The sequence below is a fragment of the Brachyhypopomus gauderio genome, chromosome 12 (genome assembly GCF_052324685.1).
Source record: "Brachyhypopomus gauderio isolate BG-103 chromosome 12, BGAUD_0.2, whole genome shotgun sequence".
Classification (NCBI taxonomy): domain Eukaryota; kingdom Metazoa; phylum Chordata; class Actinopteri; order Gymnotiformes; family Hypopomidae; genus Brachyhypopomus; species Brachyhypopomus gauderio.
Genome location: NC_135222.1, coordinates 16,344,457 through 16,369,075, shown reverse-complemented (window position 1 = coordinate 16,369,075; position 24,619 = coordinate 16,344,457). Strand labels below are relative to the sequence as shown.

At 42.7% G+C, this 24,619-nt stretch overlaps 1 protein-coding gene across 5 annotated transcripts in view; it reads left to right on the top strand.

The window, feature by feature from the left end:
* Nucleotides 1-24,619, top strand: part of LOC143527925 (receptor tyrosine-protein kinase erbB-4-like) — a 160,039-nt gene that overhangs the window by 72,985 nt on the left and 62,435 nt on the right. For all 5 annotated transcript variants that reach the window (XR_013134305.1, XR_013134306.1, XM_077023307.1 and 2 more), the window contains exons 2-3: nt 7,236-7,387; nt 23,290-23,476. Coding sequence is in view for 3 of the 5 variants with exons in the window: in XM_077023307.1 (XP_076879422.1) it covers nt 7,236-7,387; nt 23,290-23,476 (339 nt within the window). In the remaining 2 variants the exon portion in view is untranslated. The remainder of the gene's footprint in view (nt 1-7,235; nt 7,388-23,289; nt 23,477-24,619) is intronic.

Sequence of the window (24,619 nt, the reverse complement as noted above, 5' to 3'; positions counted from 1 at the left end):
TAAGATGCCAGGGTACACCTCCACGCGCAAGAAGGGAAAGAAGAAGGCAAAGCGCCGTCACGTCTCTTCCCCGGCGCGTCGTCCCGAGGTGCAAGAACCGGAGATGCTGCAGGACCCGGTATGCGCGAGCCTGCTGCGCAAAGCCCAGGCGACCCAGGAGGAGAAAGGAGCGGAATGCTTCCGCCTGGCCGCCACGAGGTTCTGGAGCGAGAGCCCCTACGCTCCAGCCCTGGCTCTCCCAGAGGAGGAATATGGGGAGCCCCTAGTGGTGGGTGTAGGCGCCATCGCCCTCACCCCTCCCGAACACGAGTCCGGGAGTGAAGACCCCGAAGAGGAGTCGGATGCGCCGCTGTACGTGAGCGTGGGCTCACTCGTCATGACAACTCCCGAGGAGGAGTTCGGGAGCGGTGAGTCCGTGGAGGAGGGGAGTGAGGGCGAAGACAGCTGCCCTTCCCCCAAGTCTGCGGCTCCCCAGAAGTCGGAAGAGGAAAAGCCTGAGGAAGAAGCGGACAGCCCCATCCCGTCGGTCCACCCGGCATTCACCGAGCGCTCTGGTGAGAGGGAGGAGGAGGTCAGCCCACCCCCTTCCGTTTACTCTGCTCCGATGGTGTACTACAGTGAGGGAGGGGAGGAAGCCCGTCTGCCCTCATCCGTCCGTTCGGATTCCGGTACGGAGGACGTCGTCAGCCCTCCCCCTTCCATCTACACGGCACCTACCGTATACTACGGGGAGGAAGACGACGTTAACCGCCCTCCGTCCCTTTGCTCTTCGCCGTCGGAGCCGGACAAAGATGGAGAGGAGGACATGAGCGAAGCTCGGTGCTCGGACGGCACCGTGCAGTCCGCAAAGGACTTTCCTCGGGGCACCTCAGAGGGAAGCAGTATGGACTGCTCCCGCTGCCCGATCCCGGAGGAGCCCATGTCGCTTGGCCGGAGCATCTCCGAGAGCGAGGAGGAGATGGAGACGTCAGGGGGTGAGGCGACTGCATCCCCAGGAGCGCGTAGGGGTCCTGGTGTAGCCGGCGGTCCGAGATGGGTGCACCGAGCGCCCTTGGAGTCGCCGCGGACACCAGCCAGCACGCGGCACAAAGTCAGGACTCCGGCCGCGCCCAGAAGGAGGGGCGAAGCTCCCCGAGGGAGACCACCGGGAGCACGGCCAGTGGGAGTCCCGAGCAGCGCAACGCGCGCGCGGAGTCGCAACCCTAAGAACGGAGGGACTCCGCCGCCTGTACCGCCCGCTGCGTCTGCGCCCCCAGAAGGGACCGCGCCTCCGCTTGCACCATGGCAAGCAGCCGGAGCTACGCCATGGCTGCCAGTCCCTATATGTTTGTCTATCCCCGTGTGTCTCCCTAATTTCCTTTTCCCGTTCGTGCCTCTTGTGTTTCATGTTCCTGTGTGCGTGTTTGTGCTTGTGCCCGTGTTTAATGTTTTCTCCCCTGTCTTCCCAGGGAGGGTGTGCTAGGGCTGTTCGCGGCGGTTCCCGCCGTCGGGGGTGACTGCTCTCGGAGGCTCGTGATCCCGGCGGCTCCGGACCTGCCCGTCGGTGTTGGTTCGGGGCTTTCCAGCTGCGCAGGACGCTCCGGGAGTAGCGAGCCCCTGGTGGGGGGTTCTGTTACGGAACAGCTCCGGACCCTTCCCTGTGGGCGTGCCGTTACGTTGTCTGCGTGTCGTTATGTCCATGTTTGTACTTCCGTGGGTGTGGGTGTGAGCGTATTCGTTAGTTACACCTGTGCCTTGTCTCGAGGTCACGTGGGTCTGTGTAAATCACCTATTTAATGTGCGTTCGCGCAGTGTCGTGTGCTCGTCTTTGTCTAAAGTTCATGCCTGTGTGAGCAGTGCTTACACTGTCTGTGCTGGGCTTTCCGTTTTGTGTCCTAATAAATTATATGTTCCACTACGATCGTCGTTGTGCCTGCCTCCTCCACAACGCGTCACATTGTGCATTTACCCGAGAACATTCTTGGCGGAGACATGTGCTCTGTATCAGGTACGTTTGGAGACAGGGAATGTGATATGTGTGAACTTTCTCCTGCATGCTTGAATAGTAAATACACTGCTTGGTGCTTGATTGGAATTCATTTTTGAGGACCCTCTAGAGCAGTTATCATCTCATGGGATTATTTCTGGTAAATAATTATATTTGACTTAACCATCCATTCTTGTTTCAAGATGTTTCTTGGATGTATTCAGTGTAATTGCCACCCCACCTCAGTCCTCAACGTGACCCTCTCATTACCTTTTCATACTTGATGACAAAGCAGGACTGGAAATAACAGACAACACTGGGGCAGTGTGTAAGACTTACCACTCATCGTGGTTCAGCAGCCTCATACAAGATCCTTGCTCTTGGGTTTTAACACTGCTCCCTGCCACTGCACCAACATTAATGCCAATAGGACTTTACATGAATGGTTGTGACTCACATTCTTTGGATTGTCACAAAGATGGCTCCTTCTTCTAACCTTTAAAACTAATTATTACTGATTTGAGTTTTGAAGAACAGAAGTAAGCTAAAGCTAGGCTATGTTTTCAGAACCAAATTTGTTTACATTGTACATGTTGATTCTTGAAGATTCTTGAGGGTTATCTGAAGAACACATCTAGTTCTTCTCTGCTGTCTCCTGGCTTGGGAGTAAAATGTAAGCAGGAGTGTGTGCAATGGCTAAGCAACAATGGGTAATGAGGTAAATAATGTGATACTGTCCCCTGTCATGTGATACTTCAGCTTCACTGGAACCCAAAAGAAGGTGCCTGACTACATATTTAAATGGACTACATAAGTGCCTACAGCTGTTTCAGTTTATGGAATCCTGCAATGTTTGCTATAGATGATTAGCTAGTTACCTGTCCATGATTCTTATTAGCAAAACAAAATTGCTTAAGAAGGACATTCGGTGATATTTGTGTATAATCTCAGTCAGCATTTCACATTGTCCTTTAACTTTGTTTAGTCATGTCTATGCTGTCCGTCTGCTGGAATTAGACTTTAGCAAGGGCTGTGATGTAGTTACAACCATAGAGAAAAACACTGCAGCACGCTGGTCTGGTTACATCTGCAAGGACAGCTACCAGATGATGCATAGAAGGGGCTGTTGGGTATGTACACACATGCGCGCGCGCACACACACACACACACACACACACACACACAAAAGAACAGTGAGTACAGAGTACAAAATCTCATGCACACATATTTTTGTATACAATGTTGTAAATGGAGGAACGTACCCTGGCAAATTCTGTTTTGGGGTAACATGGAGAAGAGGTATTTGATTGGTGGAGAAGTGGTTTAATTACATGTCAAGTCTGTCACTCATTTCAGGGGTCTCAGGAGGGTGGTATCTGCTCATGTGAACACCTGCCCTGATGACCTTGCCTTCAATCTCTTTCCCTCTCCACCATTCCAGAACACACACACACACACACACACACACACACACACACACACACACACACACACTTTAATACTTGTATTTAATAGTGACCCCCTGAGCATATGTTCAAAGTTTTATGAACTTATAAATAAAGCTTAATTAAGGTGTCGTCATGAAAGCATCAACAGTAACGCCTTAGGTGGTGTAGGATTGACTGGTTTCAGTGTTTCCAGGTATAACTGTTAAGTCCCTATTGTGGTAGCTACACAGCAGAACTGCCGAGCACACCTCAACTTCCTGAAGGTCAGTCTTGATAATCCCTGACACGAACCGTACATTGTCAGACCTAAACCTCACCAACTGCAATGTGAAAGTGAATCGATCATGCTGTACCCTTAAATTCTACAAATCCTACAAGTAAATAATAAATAAACCCACAAATAAAGCTAAAAGAAAAAAAGAGAGAACATGTGAGTCAAACCAGGCATTGTGCATCTACTGGTCTACCAGGACAACTCTAACTCTTAACCAGTACACAGTTCATGTTCCGAAGTCCTCATGTTCTGAGACTCTACTAAGCTTAGCAGTATTAGAATGTTACAGGCACATATTACATGGTGCCTTTGAGTTCACTGTGCCCGTGTGTTCACTGTTGTTACTGTAGAACGATTTGCAGTGATCCCAGTAGCAACCTATCTCTTAATCAAGACTGGTGCTTCGATAATGCCATACAGTTCAGGAAACCTGCAACAGTAGCCTCTATATTATGTACCATAAAGTATTTTGAATCACACTGTTCTGGGTAGTGAGTTTTATGTGGTTATACACTTTGGGTTCTTTCTCTTTTTGCCACTATTTGTCCATTATGGTAACAATTTTTGAAAGCTAAATTGAAAGCACTTGAATTTATCCCCCCCAAACCCAAATGTAACCTTATTTATAAACCTAAACATAATCAAACCAAAAATATAAACCTGTATTTATGAAACCTATGTATGGACCTAAATCTTATCAAAAGCCCTGTTTTTGTGTTATGATTAAGTCAGGACAACTCTAAAGATCACAGTCAGTTTGCTTTCTTATTTTGTTTGATTAACATGGGGCAGATCTTATTGGCCCACAAGTATGCTAGACACGCTTTCTTTGCACAAGCCATAGAAAGTTCCTTAGGAAAAATAATACCTAATTCATATATTCATAATGCATAATTTAGATGTTTGGTTCAAAATTAAATATGCACAATTTACCAGGCAGTCTTTGCTGCTTTTTGACAGTCTCACATCACCAGAACACAATTGACCAGATATTTGTTTGTCTGATGGGCCATTAGACTGGTATGAGAATGAAATACTGGGATAGTGGTGGTTATTTTGCTGGGATGGGTGTATCATATACCATTATAACATACACAGAGTTGTATAGTAACGAAGTAGAACTACTTCACTACTGTACTTAAGTACTAAAATGCTGTATCTGTACTTTACTGGAGTATTATTTTTTTCTCCTACTTCCACTTTTACTTCACTACATATTTTCCATCAGTTTAATACTTTTACTCCAATAAATTTTTTACGTGCTGTATAGTTACTCCCGTTACAATTATAAACATGTTAGCTGGCGCTGTCACCGGGTCAAGCGATCAGGCTGTCTTATGAGAAAACTGCGCATGCTCCGGTCGCGTCTCGTTTACTCTGTTGCTGCCTTCACTGAACACTTGAGCTTCGTAATCTAGGTTCACTTGACACGTCGTGACTGGCGCAAGGGTCCGCGCGGCAAAATGACGCAATCGCGGTGGCTCCGCCCATGCGCGTTGGCCACGCGTGCGGTCGCGTCGCGAGGACGTGCACCTCTCAATTTTTGTGCGGGCACTTTGAAGGTAAATTTTCAGTATTTTGTAGCACCTTCAGCTTAATTTACATATTTATACAAATACACATATACTCAAAATTATTCCAAATAATTCGCTTTTTATCTCATTAAAAGAGATGGTACCGTGTTTGGTAACAGCAGAAGAGCAGCATAAGTGCTGCATAATAAGCTTGTTGGAGTTTTAATGTACATATATTGGCACCTTCTACACATTCAACATCGAGTGATCGTGAGGGTGAGGAAGGAGACCACCCTGGCCCTACCTAGAGACAGTGTTTACGTTTGCTGGATTGAAAGTAAATTCCTATAGGATGAAGTGCCATCTCTGCCTCCCTAAAGAGGGTGAAAAATTGGCCTTCAAAAATTCACCTTCGAACTTGAAGAAACACATCAATGTAAGTTATAAATATAACGCACAGAATATATCTTTGCTAACTAACCTAATTATGTTTATGACGTGCTGCAGTATTCACTTAACATTAGTTGGCAGTCATAAAGGCGATGTTGTGTTTTTAGCAACAGTAAGCCGTGTCTCTTTTCATGCTGACTAATCATGTGCCCATTTTTATAGTGTAGTGTTTTTATAGGGTAAGGGCATTTATTAGGGGTAAACACAGGGCAGTAGGCTCACCCTTAGAATCTGACGAATGGATTTTACGTCCAAAATACACCTCGTTTTCTCAGCTAAATTAAGTCGAACTTGTACTTCTGCATCAAACCTATGACATAGCGGGACATAGGTTATCTGTTTTTTTGTGTATGAAGTGTTAAGTGTTAAGTGTATGAAGTGTTTAAGTTGCTACTTGTTTGTACATACAGAACATACAGTGTGTGACGGGTAGGGTGAGCGAAAATAAATGGAAGCGATCACGCCAAGTCTCAGGGAAATAGGATGGTTTAATATGTAAAGTGCGCAAACCAAAACCCGTGAACTGATCCGAATTAAGGATATAATAACCAGCAGTCAACTGATACAAAGACAAGACATATATAGACGAACAAACGACCCTCAGGTGAGACGGATCACGGGCTCCGCCCACCTGAGGGATGAACACAACGCCACACCCACAGGACGAGCTGCTGCTGTAGATGGGGGCGACCAGTAGGGGGCCAGTGTTTGTGGTCTTTGACATCTTTGATTTGTAAGAGATATATAAAAACATTTGATAATCAAACGTTGACGGCTTTCTTTAATTAATTAAAAACACAATACTTGTACTTTTTACTTTCAGTACTTGAGTAATACATTTTAGAATAAACTACTTGCAATACTTAAGTACAAAAAATGCTGAATACTTCTGTACTTCTACTTAAGTAAAGTTTCAAGAACACTTCAACTTCTACTCGAGTCAATTTTTTGATAGAGTACTTGTACTTTTACTCAAGTATGGGTCTCTAATATTTTATACAACACTGAACATACATCATACACTATTATAACATACACCATACATTGTTATACATCATACACTGTTATAACATACATCATACACAGAGTAGTACATCAAAATACCCAACCCACAGCGGCACAAATATCAGATGAAAGAGCTCATGGCTTATTGTAGTCAGCCTTACTGTGGAAATTTTCACTGCCAAAGTTCAAGGTGTATTTGTAAAGCAAAACCACTGTCACAGGAGTGTGACCTCTGTGGAGAGTGACCTCTGTCCATGGAGTATCACCTCCATTGGTGGAGTGTCACATCTGTATGTATGTGAAGTGTCACATCTGTCTGTGGAGTGTCACCTCTATTGTTGGAGTGTCATCTCTGTCTGTGGAGTGTCACCTCTGTCTGTGGAGTGTCACCTCCATTGTTGGAGTGTCATCTCTGTCTGTGGAGTGTCACCTCTGTCTGTGGAATGTCACATCTGTCTGTGGAGTGTCACATCTGTCTGTATCACTCTTGCCAAGACTTGAGAGGCCAGCTGATGTGCTGTTTGTATTCCCCTCACCTCCACTGATTGACATGAATGTCCCGTCTGTCTGTTTTGCAGTGTGCCCTGGTACTGATAACAAGCTCAGCACTCTGTCAGATCTGGACCAGCACTACCACACTCTGCGTAAGTTCTACGAGAACTGTGAGGTGGTGATGGGCAATCTGGAGATCACCAGCATTGAGCACAACCGCAACCTCAACTTCCTGAAGGTGAGTTGAGCCAATCCCTGACAGGAACCCTACACACCTAAACTTCACCAACCAGTCCCTGACATAAACCTTATACACCTAAACCTCACCAACCAATACCTGACATGAACCCTACAAACATAAACATCACCAACCAATATCTGACATGAACCCTACACACCTAAACCTCATCAACCACTCTCAGTAAGTCTGTGATGTAATTCTGTAAATTCTGTAATACATGTAATTCTAAAGCCAGGAGAAAAACTACTGCATTACGCCAAAATATAACCCCTAATTCTAAAGGTGTATACCCAATCCTAAACCTCACCAATCCCAACCACAACTGCTATAACTTTTATAAGGTGTGTGAGACAACATATCCATTCACAGATTCATCTATCATTCATTGCCAAATCCGGTGGACAATACATGTACCTGTGTCTTTTTACCACTATGTGTCCACAGGAAATAATTATCCTAAATTAAACTGAATTGAAATTGCAGGATATTATATAAGGATATTATATAAGACTCTTAAGTCTTAACCTTAAAATATGAACCCCAAAACCCAAATCAATGAAACTTGCAAAAGATAAACCCTATAGTCTATCAAACCAAAACCTCTTTTTTCCTAACATTCAGGAAATGTGTTTTCTTACAATGATTAAGGTAAGTCAAGGCAGCCATAAACATTAATCCCAAACAGGCAACTTGTTAAACATGGGTCCTTGCAGCCATACACCAATACAAATGTCTTACAGCTACATTGACACAAAGCTCAGACCTCAGATGAACATGCTTTTCTAATCTAAATATGTAATGTTTGATGGTGAGGTGATGTACTGAGGTTTCAACCTGGGACAGGACTTTATGTTTGGAGTAAATCAGTGAATAAGATGATTTACTTAAATCCTCCTCCTCCACACACACACACACACACACACACACACACACACACACACACACACACACACACACACACACACACAGACCCCAAAATATGCATTATCCTTTTACCATGATCCTGTCAACTAATCACTACCCCTATTTGATGTGCCATTATGAAATGCTAATTACAGCAATATCACTTTCAAAATAGAGATGATAAGTATTTCTATTAGCTGCAATATCATTAACACAACTGTTAGCCATCTGGTCACTTTATTATCGGGTGCCAGCATGCAGCATGTTTCCATTATACACTCACTCTCTCTCTCTCTCTCTCTCTCTCTCTCTCTCTCTCTCTCTCTCTCTCTCTCTCTCTCTCTCTCTCTCTCTCTCTCTCTCTGTCACGTTGAGGACCCCGGCCCCTCCCTTTTGGGCGTGTGTTTACGTCGTCTATGTCTCCTAGTCTGTGTATCTCCGTGGGTGCCACGGACGTAATTTTGGGGGGGGGAACATGTCCCCCCCACTTTTTCAAAAGCCGGATTTGGTCCCCCCCAGTTTTTACGGTTAAAACCAAATATTTAAATAGCGACGAATCCATGTCCCCCCCACTTTTGAAATCAAAATTACGTCCATGGTGGGTGCGGTTATGTCTTGTGATCATGCGTCTCACCTGTGGCTCGTCTCGTAATCACGTGAGACTTATGTGGTTTGTCTACTTAACGTCTACTTTTATACTGTTAACAACTTCAAACAGGTGCCATTAACCCTGTAAGACCCAGATATAGAAAAACACAAAAAAATGAGTGGGGGAAAGAGGAGCCTCTTAAAAAAGAAGTTACAGGTCTGTGACAGCCAGAAATCGTGCTTGTTTGTAGGTGACCAAATACTTATTTTCCACCATTATTTGCAAATAAATTCTTTAAAAGTCAGACAAAATGATTTTCTCAATTTTTTTTTCACATTTTGTCTCTCATAGTTGAGGTCTACCTATGATGTCAATTTACCGGCCTCTCTCATCTTTTTAAGTGGGAGAACTTGCACAATTGGTGACTGACTAAATACTTATTTTCCCCACTGTGTATATATATATATATATATATATATATATATATATATATATATATACTCAGATAACCTATAAGGATAAGGATCCCAGTGCACTGCAGGTATTGTGGCTTTCTGCTGCAGTCCCTGAGCCTGTTCGACACGTGCTCACCCACCGGCAAGGGGGAATCACAGCCAGTATAAAAGCCCTGGGATGGACTCGTACACCAGAGCTGATGCATCTACTGTCAGCTCCAATGCTGTACTTGTCAGTGATTCTTATCTGCGAGTCTGATTCACCTGCTATATCTGGCATCATGTCATTTCCACATGAAGCCCAGCTACACCGCGAATGTGCAGAACGAGACTTGGCAAATAGGTGCTAGATGAGGCCTGAGATTCTTTACACTGCCAGTCTATGAAAGAAGCATTATGGACCATGTGAGAAGAGGAACGGCAGTCTGTTTAGAGGAACAGTGAGGTTTTAATGCCAGAGAAATGAGAGACATTTTTCTTTATTTGTTTCATTTTTGCAGAATGCTGTAAATGTTTATTTGTAAAGTGAAGTGAATTTACAACTCTGAACCTGCTGGTTGTTTCACTCTTGAGTTCATCTTTGTTATTGGACTTTATTGTTTTTATTCAAATGTTTTGCTCCTAATCATCAAATATGCTTTTCTTTCATTTCAATAATCACCCTGGCACAAAGGAGTAAAAGTTGTAAAAGTGGCAGATTGTCTTTGAACAGGCAATGCACTTCAAAAATCCACAATATAACAGTAAAATGTGGACACTGAAGTGGTCACACGGTCAGTGGAGTGTCACCTCCATCCATGCAGTGCCTTTTCAAGGCCCAAGAGGCCCGAGATGCCCAAGAAGCCCAAGAGGCTAGCTGTCCTTTCAGAAGTGTTTTTTATATTCCCCTCACCTACTCTGAGCCTTCTAGCACACCAAAGACATAGTCACAGTTTCATAGTGACATGGGTACCAATGCGCAATGTCTCCAGGGCAGATTTTTTTAAGAGAAGGGCTTTGGAACCTCAATTAGTAATAATTCATCTGTATATTATAGCCCTGTCTTAGATCAAAAAGCTCAAACCATAAAGTATTTGAGTATTTCAAATACTCCTCAGAAGCAGATAACAAATTCTATTTGTATTCTGCTAATTTCTACATCACATCACTGTTCATATATCGCATTCAGTGATTGAACATAATGACCTTTATCAGTGAGACAATTGCATTTTTTTTGGAGCTGCGTTTTCATGACGTTGTCACCCTCTGTCATGTCTATCCTATGAGGGATCGGTTAGCTCTCTCATTGTCTTGACTGGGCAGTAGTAACTAATGATTTTACAGACCTTGAGTGACTCTTCATTAAAATCTGATCCGTCAGTCTGCAGGGCCTTGATCTTCAGCACAGTGAGTCTGTTCATTAGTTCTGTCTGCTGTTCTGCCCACAGTGTTGCAGGGTCTACAGTATTGCAGGTCTGCATTTTTGCAGGTCTACAGTTTTGGAGGTCTGCGGTGTTGCAGGTCTACAGTGCTGCAGGTCTGCAGTGTTGCAGGTCTACAGTGCTGCGGGTCTGCAGTGTTGCGGGGTTCAGACCGCGACTCACCATGCAGGTCCATGCTGCTCTGCGGTGACACTGTGTTCAGTACAATAACCTCTGCGTGGCCATGAGTCATTATGGTGTCTACGTGTGGCCACTGATTAATTGCCCTTCCCCTGCCTTTTTATATCACAGGAGCAAAATTACCCACCTGTGTTCAAAAAACATTGTGCAAAATTGTTGCTAGCTAAGTGCTGTTTTAATGCCCATTGTACCATCTATAGCCTACATTTATCGTCTTAATCTTTGTTGTTGGCAAATATACAAAAGTAACAAGATCCAAATGCAAGAATAATTTACTTTTAACATATATTTAATGTCTTACAAGTAATAATCTAAATAGAAAATATTATTCTTTTGATTTCCCTGTCCAGTGATGCTAAATGCAAAAATGGTATAAAATGACACAATACATTTTTGTTCTGTATTTGAGGTGGAAATTGTGCCATTTGCTGAGCACTGAGTAAACTCTTAGCACACAACTCCAGAAACATTTCCCTCCATTTTGATGAAAATATTTCAAATTATATACAAGGTGGATGTATTATTTGACTTTGGTCACTCCAACATAACAGTAGAGTGTTCTGAAACAGCCATAGCTGAGAGAGAGAGAAAGAGAGAGAGAGAGAGAGAGAGAGAGAGAGAGAGAGAGAAACCCAATGCCTTAAATCATAATAACATCACCTGCTATAAATGAATATATTGTCATTGTATAATGTAACAATAACACTATATCAGGACCAGTTGACATTACACAATGCTGGTTGGTCATTGTAACTGTTGTAGAAGTTATCCAAGTTAGTTCCTTTAACAGAACTGTTCCTGAACATGATGAGACTTTTTCTGTACAAGATGGCGGCGTGTGCAGACACTGCGGCTATATGCTCTACGACTCATAGTTTTTTGCTTTTCCTTTTCCTTTTGCCGGAATAAAGACACCTGTTCCAGGAAAGAGATTTTATCTATCAGTCAATAGAGCGAGGGTTGCTTGTCAGACTTGTCAGAAGTTTTTTCGTGTCCACAACATTCCAGACGACATCTCACGGACACCTGGCTCACCGTGGATTACCATCCCAGCTACGTGGAGACGGCAACCACACAGGGGCCAGGGCCACAAACAAAAGCGAGGATGCCATAGCGGCATGCTAACGCACCTTAGGAAGTATCCAAACAAACCACTGCTCCCAAGCATTTTCATATCAAACGTGAGGTCAAATAAACTGGAGGAGTGGAAACTTTGGTTGGCAAAAGACAAGATCATCAGTAACTGCTGCATTCTGCTGATCACGGAGACATGGTTGAATCCACTCACGTTAGACACGGCTATCGAGCTAGCAGGCTACACAGCATTTCGGAGGGATAGAATACAACGCTCTGGTAAGAAAAGAGGAGGGGGACTGTGCATTTATATGAACAACAGCTAGTGTGCAAATTCCACCATCGTCACCAGTCACTGTTCTGCAGACGTGGAGTTTATGACTATTAAATGTAGACCCATATTCCGTCCCTGCGAAATAAATGTCATACTGCTATCTGCTGTGTACATACCACCGGACGCAAATTCTAACTTGGCCCTGGGGTTTCTGCATGATGCCATCAGCAGCAAACAGAGCAGATATCCTGATGCTGCTCACATTATTTCTGGGGATTTCAATCATGCAGACCTGAAGGCAGCTCTCCCCAAGTTTCATCAACATGTACACCTTGGCCAGTCTGATCACATGTCCCCGCTCATGATACCTGCATATAACCACCTCAGAAAACAAGCTCCCATTACAACCAAAACTGCTATCACGTGGGATACCTCCCAACAGTTACAGGACTGCTTTGAGAGAACCAATTGGGAGGTCTTTGATCACCAGGACCTGGAGAACCACACTACAGCAGTCTACATGGACTACATCAGGTTCTGCACGGACATCATAAAAAAGGAAAAAAAAACGTATAAAGATTTATCCCAATAGGAAACCCTGGATGACGAGGGAGGTCCAAAACTTGCTGAAAGCCTGGAATACTGCTTTCAGGTCAGGGAACAACGGGTCCAACAGCATAGCGAGAGCAAATCTGAAGAAAGGCATCTGACAGGCAAAGGCAGCATACAGAAGGAGGATAGAGGACAATGTGTCAAGGCATTCAGCACATCACCAGCTACAAATCCAGGAGCTCCTTAGCCACTTGCAGGGATGCTTCTCTGGTAGAGGAGCTAAACATCTTCTTCGTCGGCATTGAGGTGACACCAACAGCTGCTCCACCTCAGTACACTCATGGTGGAAGTGCATGAAGTGAGGTGAGTGATGAGGAAGGTAAATCCAAAGAATGGGGTGGCTGGACGGGTGCTGAGAGAATGTGGATCAACTGGTGGGATCTTTCACCAGGATATTCAATCAGTCTCTGTTCCAGGCCACTGTCCCTTCCTGCCTTAAATCCTCCATTACTGTTCCACTGCCAAAAAAACCCAATACAGACAGTTTGAATGACTTCCACTTCTGTCTTTATGAAGTGCTTTGAGAAGCTGGTGCAGAGTCATGTCATGGCCTGCCTGCCAGCAGACCTGGACCCCCTTCAATTTGCCATTTGAAAGACTTTGTGGTCTTTCAGCTTTTAACACCATCCATCTACATCGACTGGTGTCCAAACTTGCAGATCCGGGAGTTCCATTACTTACCTGCAGCTGGACACTGGACTTCCTGTCAGGTTGCAATCAGAGGGTCAGATTGGGTTCTCACATCTCCACTGCTCTCTGTCTAAACACTGGGACACCGCAGGGTTGTGTGATCAGCCCATTCCTCCACACCCTCTATACATCCGACTGTGTTGCCATCCACCAGAGCAACAAGGTCATCAAGTTTGCGGATGATACAACAGTGGTCGGGCTCATCTCAGGCAGAGAAGGTGAACTGGCAAACAGGGATGAGGTGGAGCAGCTGTCAGAGTTGTGTGAAGACAATAACCTGCTCCTCAACCCCCAAAAATGAAGGAACTGGTCATTGACTTTAGAAAGAAAAAATCACCATCCAGCCATTCATTATTGGTGTGATCAGTGTGGAAAGGGTACCAGTGTTCAGGTTCCTGGGCATCGAGACGGAAGATGACCTGACCTGGAGTACAAACACTAGAGAGCTGCTAAAGAAGGCACAGCAGAGACTGTACTTTCTGAGAATCCTCAGAAAGAACCATCTCCCAAAAAATTTACTCCGTGCCTTCTATCACAGCACTATAGACAGCATACTCATGTACGGACTGTGTGTGTGGTACGGCAGCTGCACATCACTAGAAAGGAAAGCATTCCGCAGGGTCATCAAGTCAGCAGAGAAAACGATTGGCTTTACCCTCCCCACTCTAGATCAAATATACACATCACATCCTGGACATTGTCTCTTTTAACTATTACCATGAGGCAGGAGATACAGGGCCATGAAAACCAGGTCAAACCACCTTAAATACATTTTTTATCCCAAAGCTATCATGGCCTTAAACTCACAATGATACATCTGCAGTTAACTTTCAGGACAATTTCAATGTAGTGTTTACTCATTGTTCATTTGTCTCATTATTCATTACTCACTGTTCAATGTTTATCCATATGCATAATTTTGCACATTACTGTGACACCTCAAACAAGAATCGATGTAATTATTCACAACCAGTGAAATTTTGTATTTTTGTTTATAGTCATTTTCTCAATTATGTATATATAGATATATCTATTATTTATTCTTAAACACCTCTTTGAGTCAAAGGCACTGCAATTTTGTTGTTCTTGTAAAAGTGACTATGACAAAGATTTATCTTAACTTATCTGATGGAGTCTCAGAGGGGTTTGGCGGCTGTTTTCTAAATAACCTTTCATGGAGAAGAAAAACAACACACTTTCTGCCCTCACTCTAGCCCGTCTACTGCTTTTATGCATCCACTCCACCCGTACCCCAACAGAATCTGAAAACACACACTTCAGAGAGTGTGACCACCCCAACACCCCCACCCGCTCAACCCGTTCCACCATCAGCTCAGTGCTCTTCCTCTATTCTTGGATGTAGCAGCTGCAGTCACCAGCCCCCGTGTGGCCTCTCTGCTCAATCACACACCTTTCAGCATCACTTGAAATAAAGTCTTCTCTCCTGGAAGAGGCGGCTGGTGTGCTGCAGCTGAAGAGGTGGAAATGCAGAAAGTGAGAGAGAACAGGAGAATAAGACCACAGTGAAGGAGAAGCACACACAAGAGAATTAGAACATCCAGCAGCATCTGTAATGCACACATCGGAGGACTCACCTTAAGATATTATGCATTCATGATTTTATTAAATGTTTTTGTCACCATCCTCTCAACACAGAAATGACAACAGGTAGGCTATAATGCAAATTTGATTGGGTTTGAGAAATTATATATTGCACAGTCAAATGCTTTTGGATTGAAGCTCATATTTAACCCTCACGGTTTTCACGGCAACTGAGATGATTTCTCTTTTCCAACCATCCTTGAAGCTTTCATGAATATCCACACTTTTGATAACTCTACTTCTGTTTTGAAATCAAAGAAGCTTTCGCCTCAGTGGTCCCTCCAGCTCTCTTTTTCCAGTAGTGTCCTTGCAACGCAAATGTTCCAGCACCCGCTTTGCTTCAAGAACAAGCTGGGGTTTGAGACTGCATTTTAGAAGCAACAACATTCACACTGATTTTACAGAAATTGCATCTCTTGAAAAAGGAGCAGTAATTGCATTTGCGTTCATTCAAGCTAACAGTTAAATATGTATCACTCGCCATCTACGTTTACACCATGCTACATCGTATGGTCAACAGTCCCGGCTTCAGAGGCCAAAACACATGTAGACTTCCTGCTCATTTCCTGTGACAGGAGCGAGAAATAACTTTGTCAGTAGTTATTTGTTGTCAATCATTGTTTAAATCTTAAAGAAACTGCTTGGACTTGTATTATGGTGGATTTTATTGTACTGTGTATGACTATATTAGGTTTAGCATTATTAGTTAAAAAAATGCCAGAAATAAGGAGCAACCCTTTTTTCTCAGTGTAGATGAATGATGCTTTATGATGGAGAGAGATCTCATTAAGGAATTGGACAGGAGAGAAAAGGTTTTGCTCAGCTTTTGTTTTCCAGTTTGACGACCGAAAAATGCAGAATAAAATGCAGATGATCTTTCATGAGAAGCATGTGCTCAGTAACAGGACATAAAGAGGAAACGACAAACGTGACTGGCCACTAAAAGATTTATGAAATGTTCCCTCTCGCCATCCATCTTCCTTTCCCAAGACCACTTAAAATTCAATTGCTTGATTGTAATTGGGTCGTAATCAGCATCAGGCTGGCCATTAATCAAGGTCACTTAAATGAAAGGAGAATGCAGAGTTCACAGGAAGCCCATGTGCAGAGCAGTCTCCTTTCATTTGGATGACCTCGATTACTGTCCAGCCTGATGGTTGATTAAGACCCAATTACAATTATTAAAGAAATGTACATATGAATCCATCAATATATAGAAGCATATAATACATTCTTGATTCAGTGGTCAACTTGGCTATAATATACAGTAAAGGACAAGACTGGAGATGTGTGGTTGTCTAATAGTAAGAAGAGGTAAAGTGATCAGCAGAGAAAACTGAACAATAAAGCACAGGTTCCTCCAAATAAGAGAATGGCTATGTGGATAACATGGAAATAGAGGAGGTTCCAAACCAGGAAAAGACCCGCCCTTCCACATATGTGACTAACATGAGAAAGTCCTGCAAGTGGCCACAAAAGGCAATTCAAAGCATGCTTAAACAAGTAATGGCAAACCAACCAGGTGGTGATAGATTAGAAGCAAGAAATAACACTGAGAGATGTTGTAACATTTATGAATCATCAAGGCAGGAATACAAAAGCCTCGTCAAAAGACTGAAAAGAGAATGTGGAAGGTCAAAACCTAAGTTGTCTCAATAGTGAAATGACCACTTGAGGGTGTGACCCCTAGACTGGAATACTAGTACTAACAGAATCCATGAATATCATCAGTCATATACTGTAAGAGTGAAAGTCCATGAAAAGCAACAAAACAACAAACATCTGCCAGAAGGTTGAGGCAGGAGTCGTATTTAATTACACAGTAAGAGGTGGAAAAATGAATAAATAAAATGTGATCTAAGCTGGTACAGTATATGATGCAGATTCATTTCAGTTGTAGCAGCCTGCTAATAACACTCAACTCATTATCCCCCTGCTCTGCTAAAATGCATAAAAAAATCTTTAAGATGAATATTCTGCACAGCTGTAATATTAATTGCAGTTCTTTTGGCATGAGTATGTTCTAGGGTGCATTGACAGTATTTATTTTTTTTACAGAAGAAATTTATTGTGGGTAATTTTTTGGAGAAATGCCTGATCCTGGTGACATCTTCTCACCACTTCTTCATCTTCATCCTGGAGTTATCGGGTATCAGTTTTCTACTGATCGTACTCAGTTGTGTATAATGAGTGAAAAATTAATAGCTTTGTGTATTTGGCATTTAATCAGTGCAGCACAGACCTTCGAAGAATGTGGTGCGCTTCAAAGTGACATTAAATCATTTTCATTTATAGCATTTGGCAGACAGTCCATAAGACACAATCCAATGCTGTACTGTTCTTCACCTAAGACAGCTGTTTGCTACTTGAATCACTGCTCACTTTGAACAACAACAGCTGCTTCTCTGTCTAACATGGTTTTTGCTGTTGTATTTTTATGGTTGATCCTTTTACTTTGAACTTTGAACAAGTTATGCAGTGCCACTATTGATGAGACTATGTATTATGCATTTTGTTTTAAATTATTCTGTTATTTAGAAGTAGCTGAGGGTGTCACTTGTTATGTTACCTGATGTAGACCGATGGTGAGTGGAACGCCCTCTCGGTTACTTCCTAACACAACATCACTGGCATAAGGAATGAAAGCATTATTTATATAGTCATGGAAGCATTATTTATATACTCATGAAAGCGTTATTTATTGTAACGCTCTGAGAGGGACGAGACACATGCAGATCCAGATGCAGAGAGCATGTTTTACTTTATAGACTGATTGCTGCCAAAGGTGGCTGAGCTCTTATTCAATGCAGCCATAACCAAAGTATGACACTATCAACACAATCGGGTTAGCAGGGAGAGCAGAGTGGATAAGACATCCAGGGGCTAGTCAGGGTGTGAGGTAAAATAAGCAAACAGAGGTCAGAACACAGAAGAACAATCAGAAGAGAGAAACATTTGGTTTTACTTCACATTGCAGGTAATACTTCACAAAGATGAAGTGAATACTCTGCCTCTTACATGACTGGTAATACTTTACAATGAGGAAGTGAATCCTCTGGTCTTATAGGACTGGTGTAGCAGTGGATGCAGGTGTTTGTGTTTAGTACTCCAGACACTGGGAACGTGTGTTGTAGAATGTAGTGTTTCTGGGTGGGGCTGTATCTAGGGAGATGGTGAGGTTCCTGTTATATACTCATGAAAGCATTATTTATATACTCATGCAAGCATTATTTATATACTCATGAAAGCGTCTTGGACCTGACTGGGTCACACTGTCAGGGAAGGCAGAATCACTCCACTGTGTATCACTGTATCATTTCACTTTAGACAAAATTCAGCGCAGTATTCTCATTATTTCCTAGTAGCTGGTGGTATACAGTATTTTTTTTTCTGCTAATCAGTTTCAGCGCAGATTTACAGGCAGAGGTCAGTTGATAATCTCCTGTGTTGGTGGCAGTGGTCCTTATCTTTAAATTCTCTGTTCATAAGAACAGTTTGGAAGAGGTTGAGAACAATTTGAAAAAAGTTGACAGAAACAGCTTGTTTCTGTATTGCTGTTGTAAATGCCTCATAAAAAAAGGATTTGTAGTATATTAAATATGTATGTACAAATATCTCTACGCATCTTATCTATGTACTTTCATACCTAAACATAAATAACCTAAGTACACTGCAGTATATATTTTTATATTATATAATAGGTATGGGTAATACTTGTCATGTCATGCATCAGTTATTGGGGTGGTTTTGCTCACATCAGCATTTTCTCATTTTATGAAGTGGACAAAGACCTTATATCTATTTTTTATTAGATTTTTCACTGCAGGAAAGTACAAAAAATGTTGGCAGTGAATGTGTGCTGGGGTACACTGAGACCATGGCATATTTGAACAAGAACGTGCGCAGAATTGCTACAGGAGAAGACATAGTTTTGGGTTCCATGCCTGAGAAATCTGTACATTTGAAGAACCTTCTGACACATTTCTTATTGTTCTTCACCATGCACTGTGATTATGGGCTAAATCTACTGTAGAACATCTCTCTGTGCAGTCCTGTAATTAGCATATGCACAATATATTATGGCTAACTCTTGAAGATAGAGACTTTCTATTCTGCATCTATGTATTTTGTCATGTTTGGTGAACATTGTTTATTGAAGCTGACCTGTAAACCTCGCCATTGTCCAGTGCTTCCCAGTCGTAATCTCTCCCTCCCACATGGCTGTGCACTGCTGCGTTTTCTCCAGACTGCTTTACCGATTGCTATTGTTCCCAAGTGCTCCCCTGAGTTGGGTCAGAACGGCTACGTATGCACCACCAATTCCCTGGGTGAAGTCGTGTTTCGTATAGTGGCCCAAACTTTCCCTCCAATGCAAGTTGACATTAAACCCAGCATTCAGGAGCGCTTAATTTATGAGCCTCTTCAAATCGTTACTCTCTGTGGATTTTTAATATCTCTCTGTGGCAGCTGGTTCAGGGCAAATATGCACAGCGTCACACTGCTTGCTCCATGGGGTGTAACCATAAACAAACAGATTGCGTTAAACTGTGGCGATGACATTTATTTTGTTTCCTTGGTGATTGGAAAGCAGACTGGGGGCTCCCTGTCTCCCTCTCACGACCTGCCAGGGCCATGTTGTTCACCCAGGACCGATGTGGGCGATAAAGGCTGACTGGCTAACCCCAGAGGTGGGAGATATTGTAAAACCTATGGAGCATTCTGGGTCCCCATAGTCTCCATGCTTTAACTTGCTGCATTATGCTCTATGGGCTTCACCACCTTTTTTATATGGAGGTGTTTTTATTCACATGCTGTATAGAGAAAGCTGGGTCAAGACCAGATGTATGTGAAAATCAAATATCGGTGAGCTGGATGAGAACTGAGATTGACAGCAAGAACTCTGGTCAGTCAGCACTGCACAGGTCAGTGATTCAGCTGCTTGATGGTTAAGTGATTAGTGAAATGAGCTGGAACAGAGGTAGCACTAAACTGAACAGTATGTCCAGGAACAGTGTGTGAGTACAACACCTGAAGTCTGAAGTTTCTCCACAAAAACATCATGTTTCTCCACCACACCTCACGTTTCTCTACAACACTTCAGGTTCTCCATGTCATCTTAGGTTTCTCCATGATATCTCAGGTGTCCCAATAATACCTCAGGTTTCTGCACAACGCCTCAGGTTTCTCCATGACACCTTAGGTTACTCCACCACACCTCAGGATTCTCCACATCACCTCAGCTTTCTGTATGACACCTCAGGTTTTTCCATGACACCTCAGATTTCTGCACAACATCTCAGCTTTCTCTGACACCTAAGGTTTCTCCACAACATCTCAGCTTTCTCTGATACCTCAGGTTTCTCCACAACATCTCAGCTTTCTCTGACACCTAAGGTTTCTCCAACACACCCCAGGTTTCTCTACAACACCTCAGGTATCTCCATGACATCTCAGGTTTCTCCACCACACTTGTAACTACTTGCAGATTCAATAAGGGGATGTCCTTTATTGATGACTACATTGACATTTCCAAATTAACCCTCCTGAGAATTTCTACTAAAGACCAATAAGCTAATGGTGTAATGTATGAAACAGAACAAAACTCACAGGAGAGAGTTACAGTGATGGTGTGTGTACAGTACAAGAAAACAGCACAAAACTCACAGGAGAGAGTTACGGTGATAGTGTGTATACAGTACAGGAAAATAATATCTTAAAATAAGTTACACACACAGACCTGTTAATGCAGTTTAACTACAATCAACACTTTATTAGGTACACCTTGATAGTACCAGGTTGGTCCCCTTTTTTTCCTTAATCCTTCGTGGCATAGATTCAACATGGTACTGGAAACATTCCTCAGAGAGTCTGGTCCATATTGACATGATTGACAATTGACTGTTGCTGCAGATTTATCGGCTGCACATCCATGATGCAAATCCCAATAATCCCCGTTCCACCACATCCCAAAGGTTCTCTATTGGATTGAGATCTGGTGACTGTGGAGACAATTTGAGTACAGTGATCGTATCGTTGTGTTCAAGAAACCAGTCTGAGATGATTCACGGTTTATGACATGGCTAGTTTCTCTTTTTTGGACCATTCTCCATAAACCCTAGAGGTAGTTGTGTGTGAAAATCCCAGTAGATAAGCAGTTGTTGAAATACTCAGTCCGTCTGGCACCAACAACCATGCCATGTTCAAAGTCACATAAATCATCTTTCTTCCCCATTCTTATGCTCGGTTTGAACTGCAGATCGTCTTGGCCATGTCTACATACCTAAATGCATTGAGTTGCTGCCATGTGATTGGCTGTTGGACAGGTGTACCTGTGTAAAGTGGCCGGAGCAATCTGGTGTGTCAGTGCGCTGAAAAAATAAACGCACCTGTGAAGTCTTAAGATGAGAGCACAGGCTCTGTTTTATCTCTTAATTACTGCAATCATTTGTGACTCATGTGAAGCTGATTTCAATGGCTTTACAAAGGTACTACTGTACAAGGTATTCTTACCATTCATGTTGCCTACCACTTTACTAACTGGGCATAATTTTACAAACCACGAGTAAAGTGGATTTTTTTATTTCTTTCTTCTATCACTTTTTTTTATTTAAACTTACAGCAACGTATAAAAAGATAAAAACAAGAACACAGTATGACAGTGACAACCAATGTGCTCATGCTGTCACATACAAAACAATATGCTCAAAAGTTTTATAGTGTATTATAAAACAACTACTGTATGTTAAGAAATTCATGTAATACTTTTGTCTTTCAAGTCCATTATTAGTGTGAATACTGTGATCCTCCATAGAAATGCCACCTGCCAATTACTTCTGTTTTGTTACGCAGACAAACTATACAATCTGAGGTTATTTTCCTGGAACACATGTGATCTGACCCAGCACCACCTCTTACTTAATAATCAGAGAACCTGTAAGGTATAATCTGAGTAATTACAAGCTGCAGCATTCTAATTTCTCCATCCATTGTTTGTGGTGTCACATGAGAATGAAGGGAATTGTAGTTCCTGCCTATTATCAGCTGTAGTAGGAGGTGAAGTTTGCCACGGTAATTATTGCTTGGAAGTTTTTTGTTCAACCTTTTGTTTGTAACACGACAGTATTCAACATGAGGCGCTTTGCAGAGCCCGTTCATCGCTTTGCAGCACAGTGCATCAGAACCATGTTAAAATGAAAAGACAGAAAAGTGACATGGGTTTGATCACAGACGTAATTTATCCCCTGCACTTTTTGCAAAAGCCGGTTTTGGTAATCCCCGCGCCCCATTTCTCAGGCCCCCACCTATGAAATCAAAATTTCGTCCATGGGTTTGATCATGAATAACCACCTGTACAAACAGCAGTTACATCAAATAGCACCGGTTTTACCAAGGAAACCACTGTAATTTTGGAACAAGAAGGTGTTGTCTGCATTGACACACAGTTGGAAGAGAGTCTTAAACACAAGTCCTGAACATGGCCACAGGCAGAACAATCATTTTTTGGTAAGAAATATAGTGTTAAGAGATTTACAGATCTCCTTATAGAAATAAACCTCTAGTGAAAAGCAAGCCTGCAAATGTGCCCATGATAAAGTATAAGTTGGTATGCTATGCCAAGGATCTGGACTGCATCCATTTTCCTGTAGAGGAGTTACTGGCTATAAACTTCTTCTGGGGATTCCTGGGGTGGATATTCCCTTTAAAATACCATCTGAGACATCAATTATGGGTGGGGGGAGTGCTGGTGTTTCCTAATTGTAGCTATCCAAGTGGAAGTTAATATCTACACAATTGTGCACTTGCAAAATTTATAGTCCCTCAGACCACCATGGTCTCATGACCTGAAATAACCCTTGATCTTTATTGCGGTCATTATTGTGCAGAAGGCCAGTCATTTCTCCAGAGTGCTGGGGCACTTTATTGGGAACGGACTCCCAAGCAAGATGTTCCCTGCATTCTGTTATGATTTGCCATGAGGATAAAGCTGGTGTGTGTTGCATTGTGTGTTGGAATGCTGATGGTTATGCTAAAAGCAGTAAAATGTCATTTGTGGGTCCTTGTAATGACGCTGCATTTCTGCTCTGCCATACTCCCCACAGTCGATCCGGGAGGTGACGGGTTACGTGCTGGTGGCTCTGAACCAGTTTGAGTATCTGCCTCTGGAGAACCTGCGCTTCATCCGCGGCACCAAGCTGTATGAGGGACGCTACGCCCTGGCCATCTTCCTCAACTACAGACGCGACGGCTACTACGGCCTGCGACAGCTGGGCCTGAAGAACCTCACAGGTGTGCTCTCCACCTGCAGTGTCCTTCCTTCTCTTTGCTGTGTTCACATATGTGTGACAGAGATTACTTTGTCATCATGTTGGTTTTGTAGGAGTTTGTCAGACTAGGCGAGAAAATCCAAACATTTCTGACGCGCTTGACTTTCTGCGGCTGTCGTGGGGCGTCTCAGACGCCACCTCACTGTTCTTCGATTATGTCACATGATTATGTTTCTCATTCCCATTGCTCATAAACAGGTCTGGCGCTGAAAATTTGTTGTCTGTGACAAAGCTGTGTCAAAATTGGGATGAATTCGTATAGCCTGATCCTGGCCTGTCTCCTGATGCCTGTTTCTGTGTGCCTTCCTCAAGTCTCTCTCCCTCTCCCTCTCTCTTTCTCCCTCTCTCTCTCTCTTCTCCCTCTCACACACACAATTCTTTCAGATCATTCAGTGTAAAAACACTGAAGCACCCAAAATAATGGAAATATTTTGGTTAAACTCACACAAGTTGTTTGTTATTAAGAGATCAAGACTTGTTGTACATAGCCTGTGTATTTTTCAGCTGTGTCGATCAAAGATACTCACAGATGACTTACTTTGCTGAGTCTCCCATTAAATTATCTGAAGGTTCCAAAAAAGCAACATTTTGTATAAGGCAGGCCTGTAGCCTCTTAGCCTCAAGGAAAATCAGCTCTAATCAACATAAAGTCTTTAATATGTACAAAGTAAACTGTTAAATATGTAACTGAATATTTTAAGCCACCAAAGTCTTTACACTGCCAACCAGATGGAAATGAACTTTAGTGTTCTTAGATAATTAGCAGTTATTGTGCTTATTAAGTCAGACTGTTATTATTGCAAATATTTTAATCCTGTACACAATGACCCTTATCAAGAAATTAGCTAGGGTTAACCTCATACATTAGGTGAAGTACAGGGGACTAAATAATCATTTTATTAGTGATTGAAGTCTGGTTTTGTTTTTGTAAATTGCACTGTAAATAATAAGCCATCTAGATAATGTCTGTCTCAGTCAGTGCAGTTGCACCTGTTCTATTTCTGTTCTATATTCCACATACGGTTTATGTAGTTTCATTTCCTGCATGTCTCTTTGCATTATGCTATCATGTTTATGAGTTAAAAGCTATAGGTTGTATAAATAT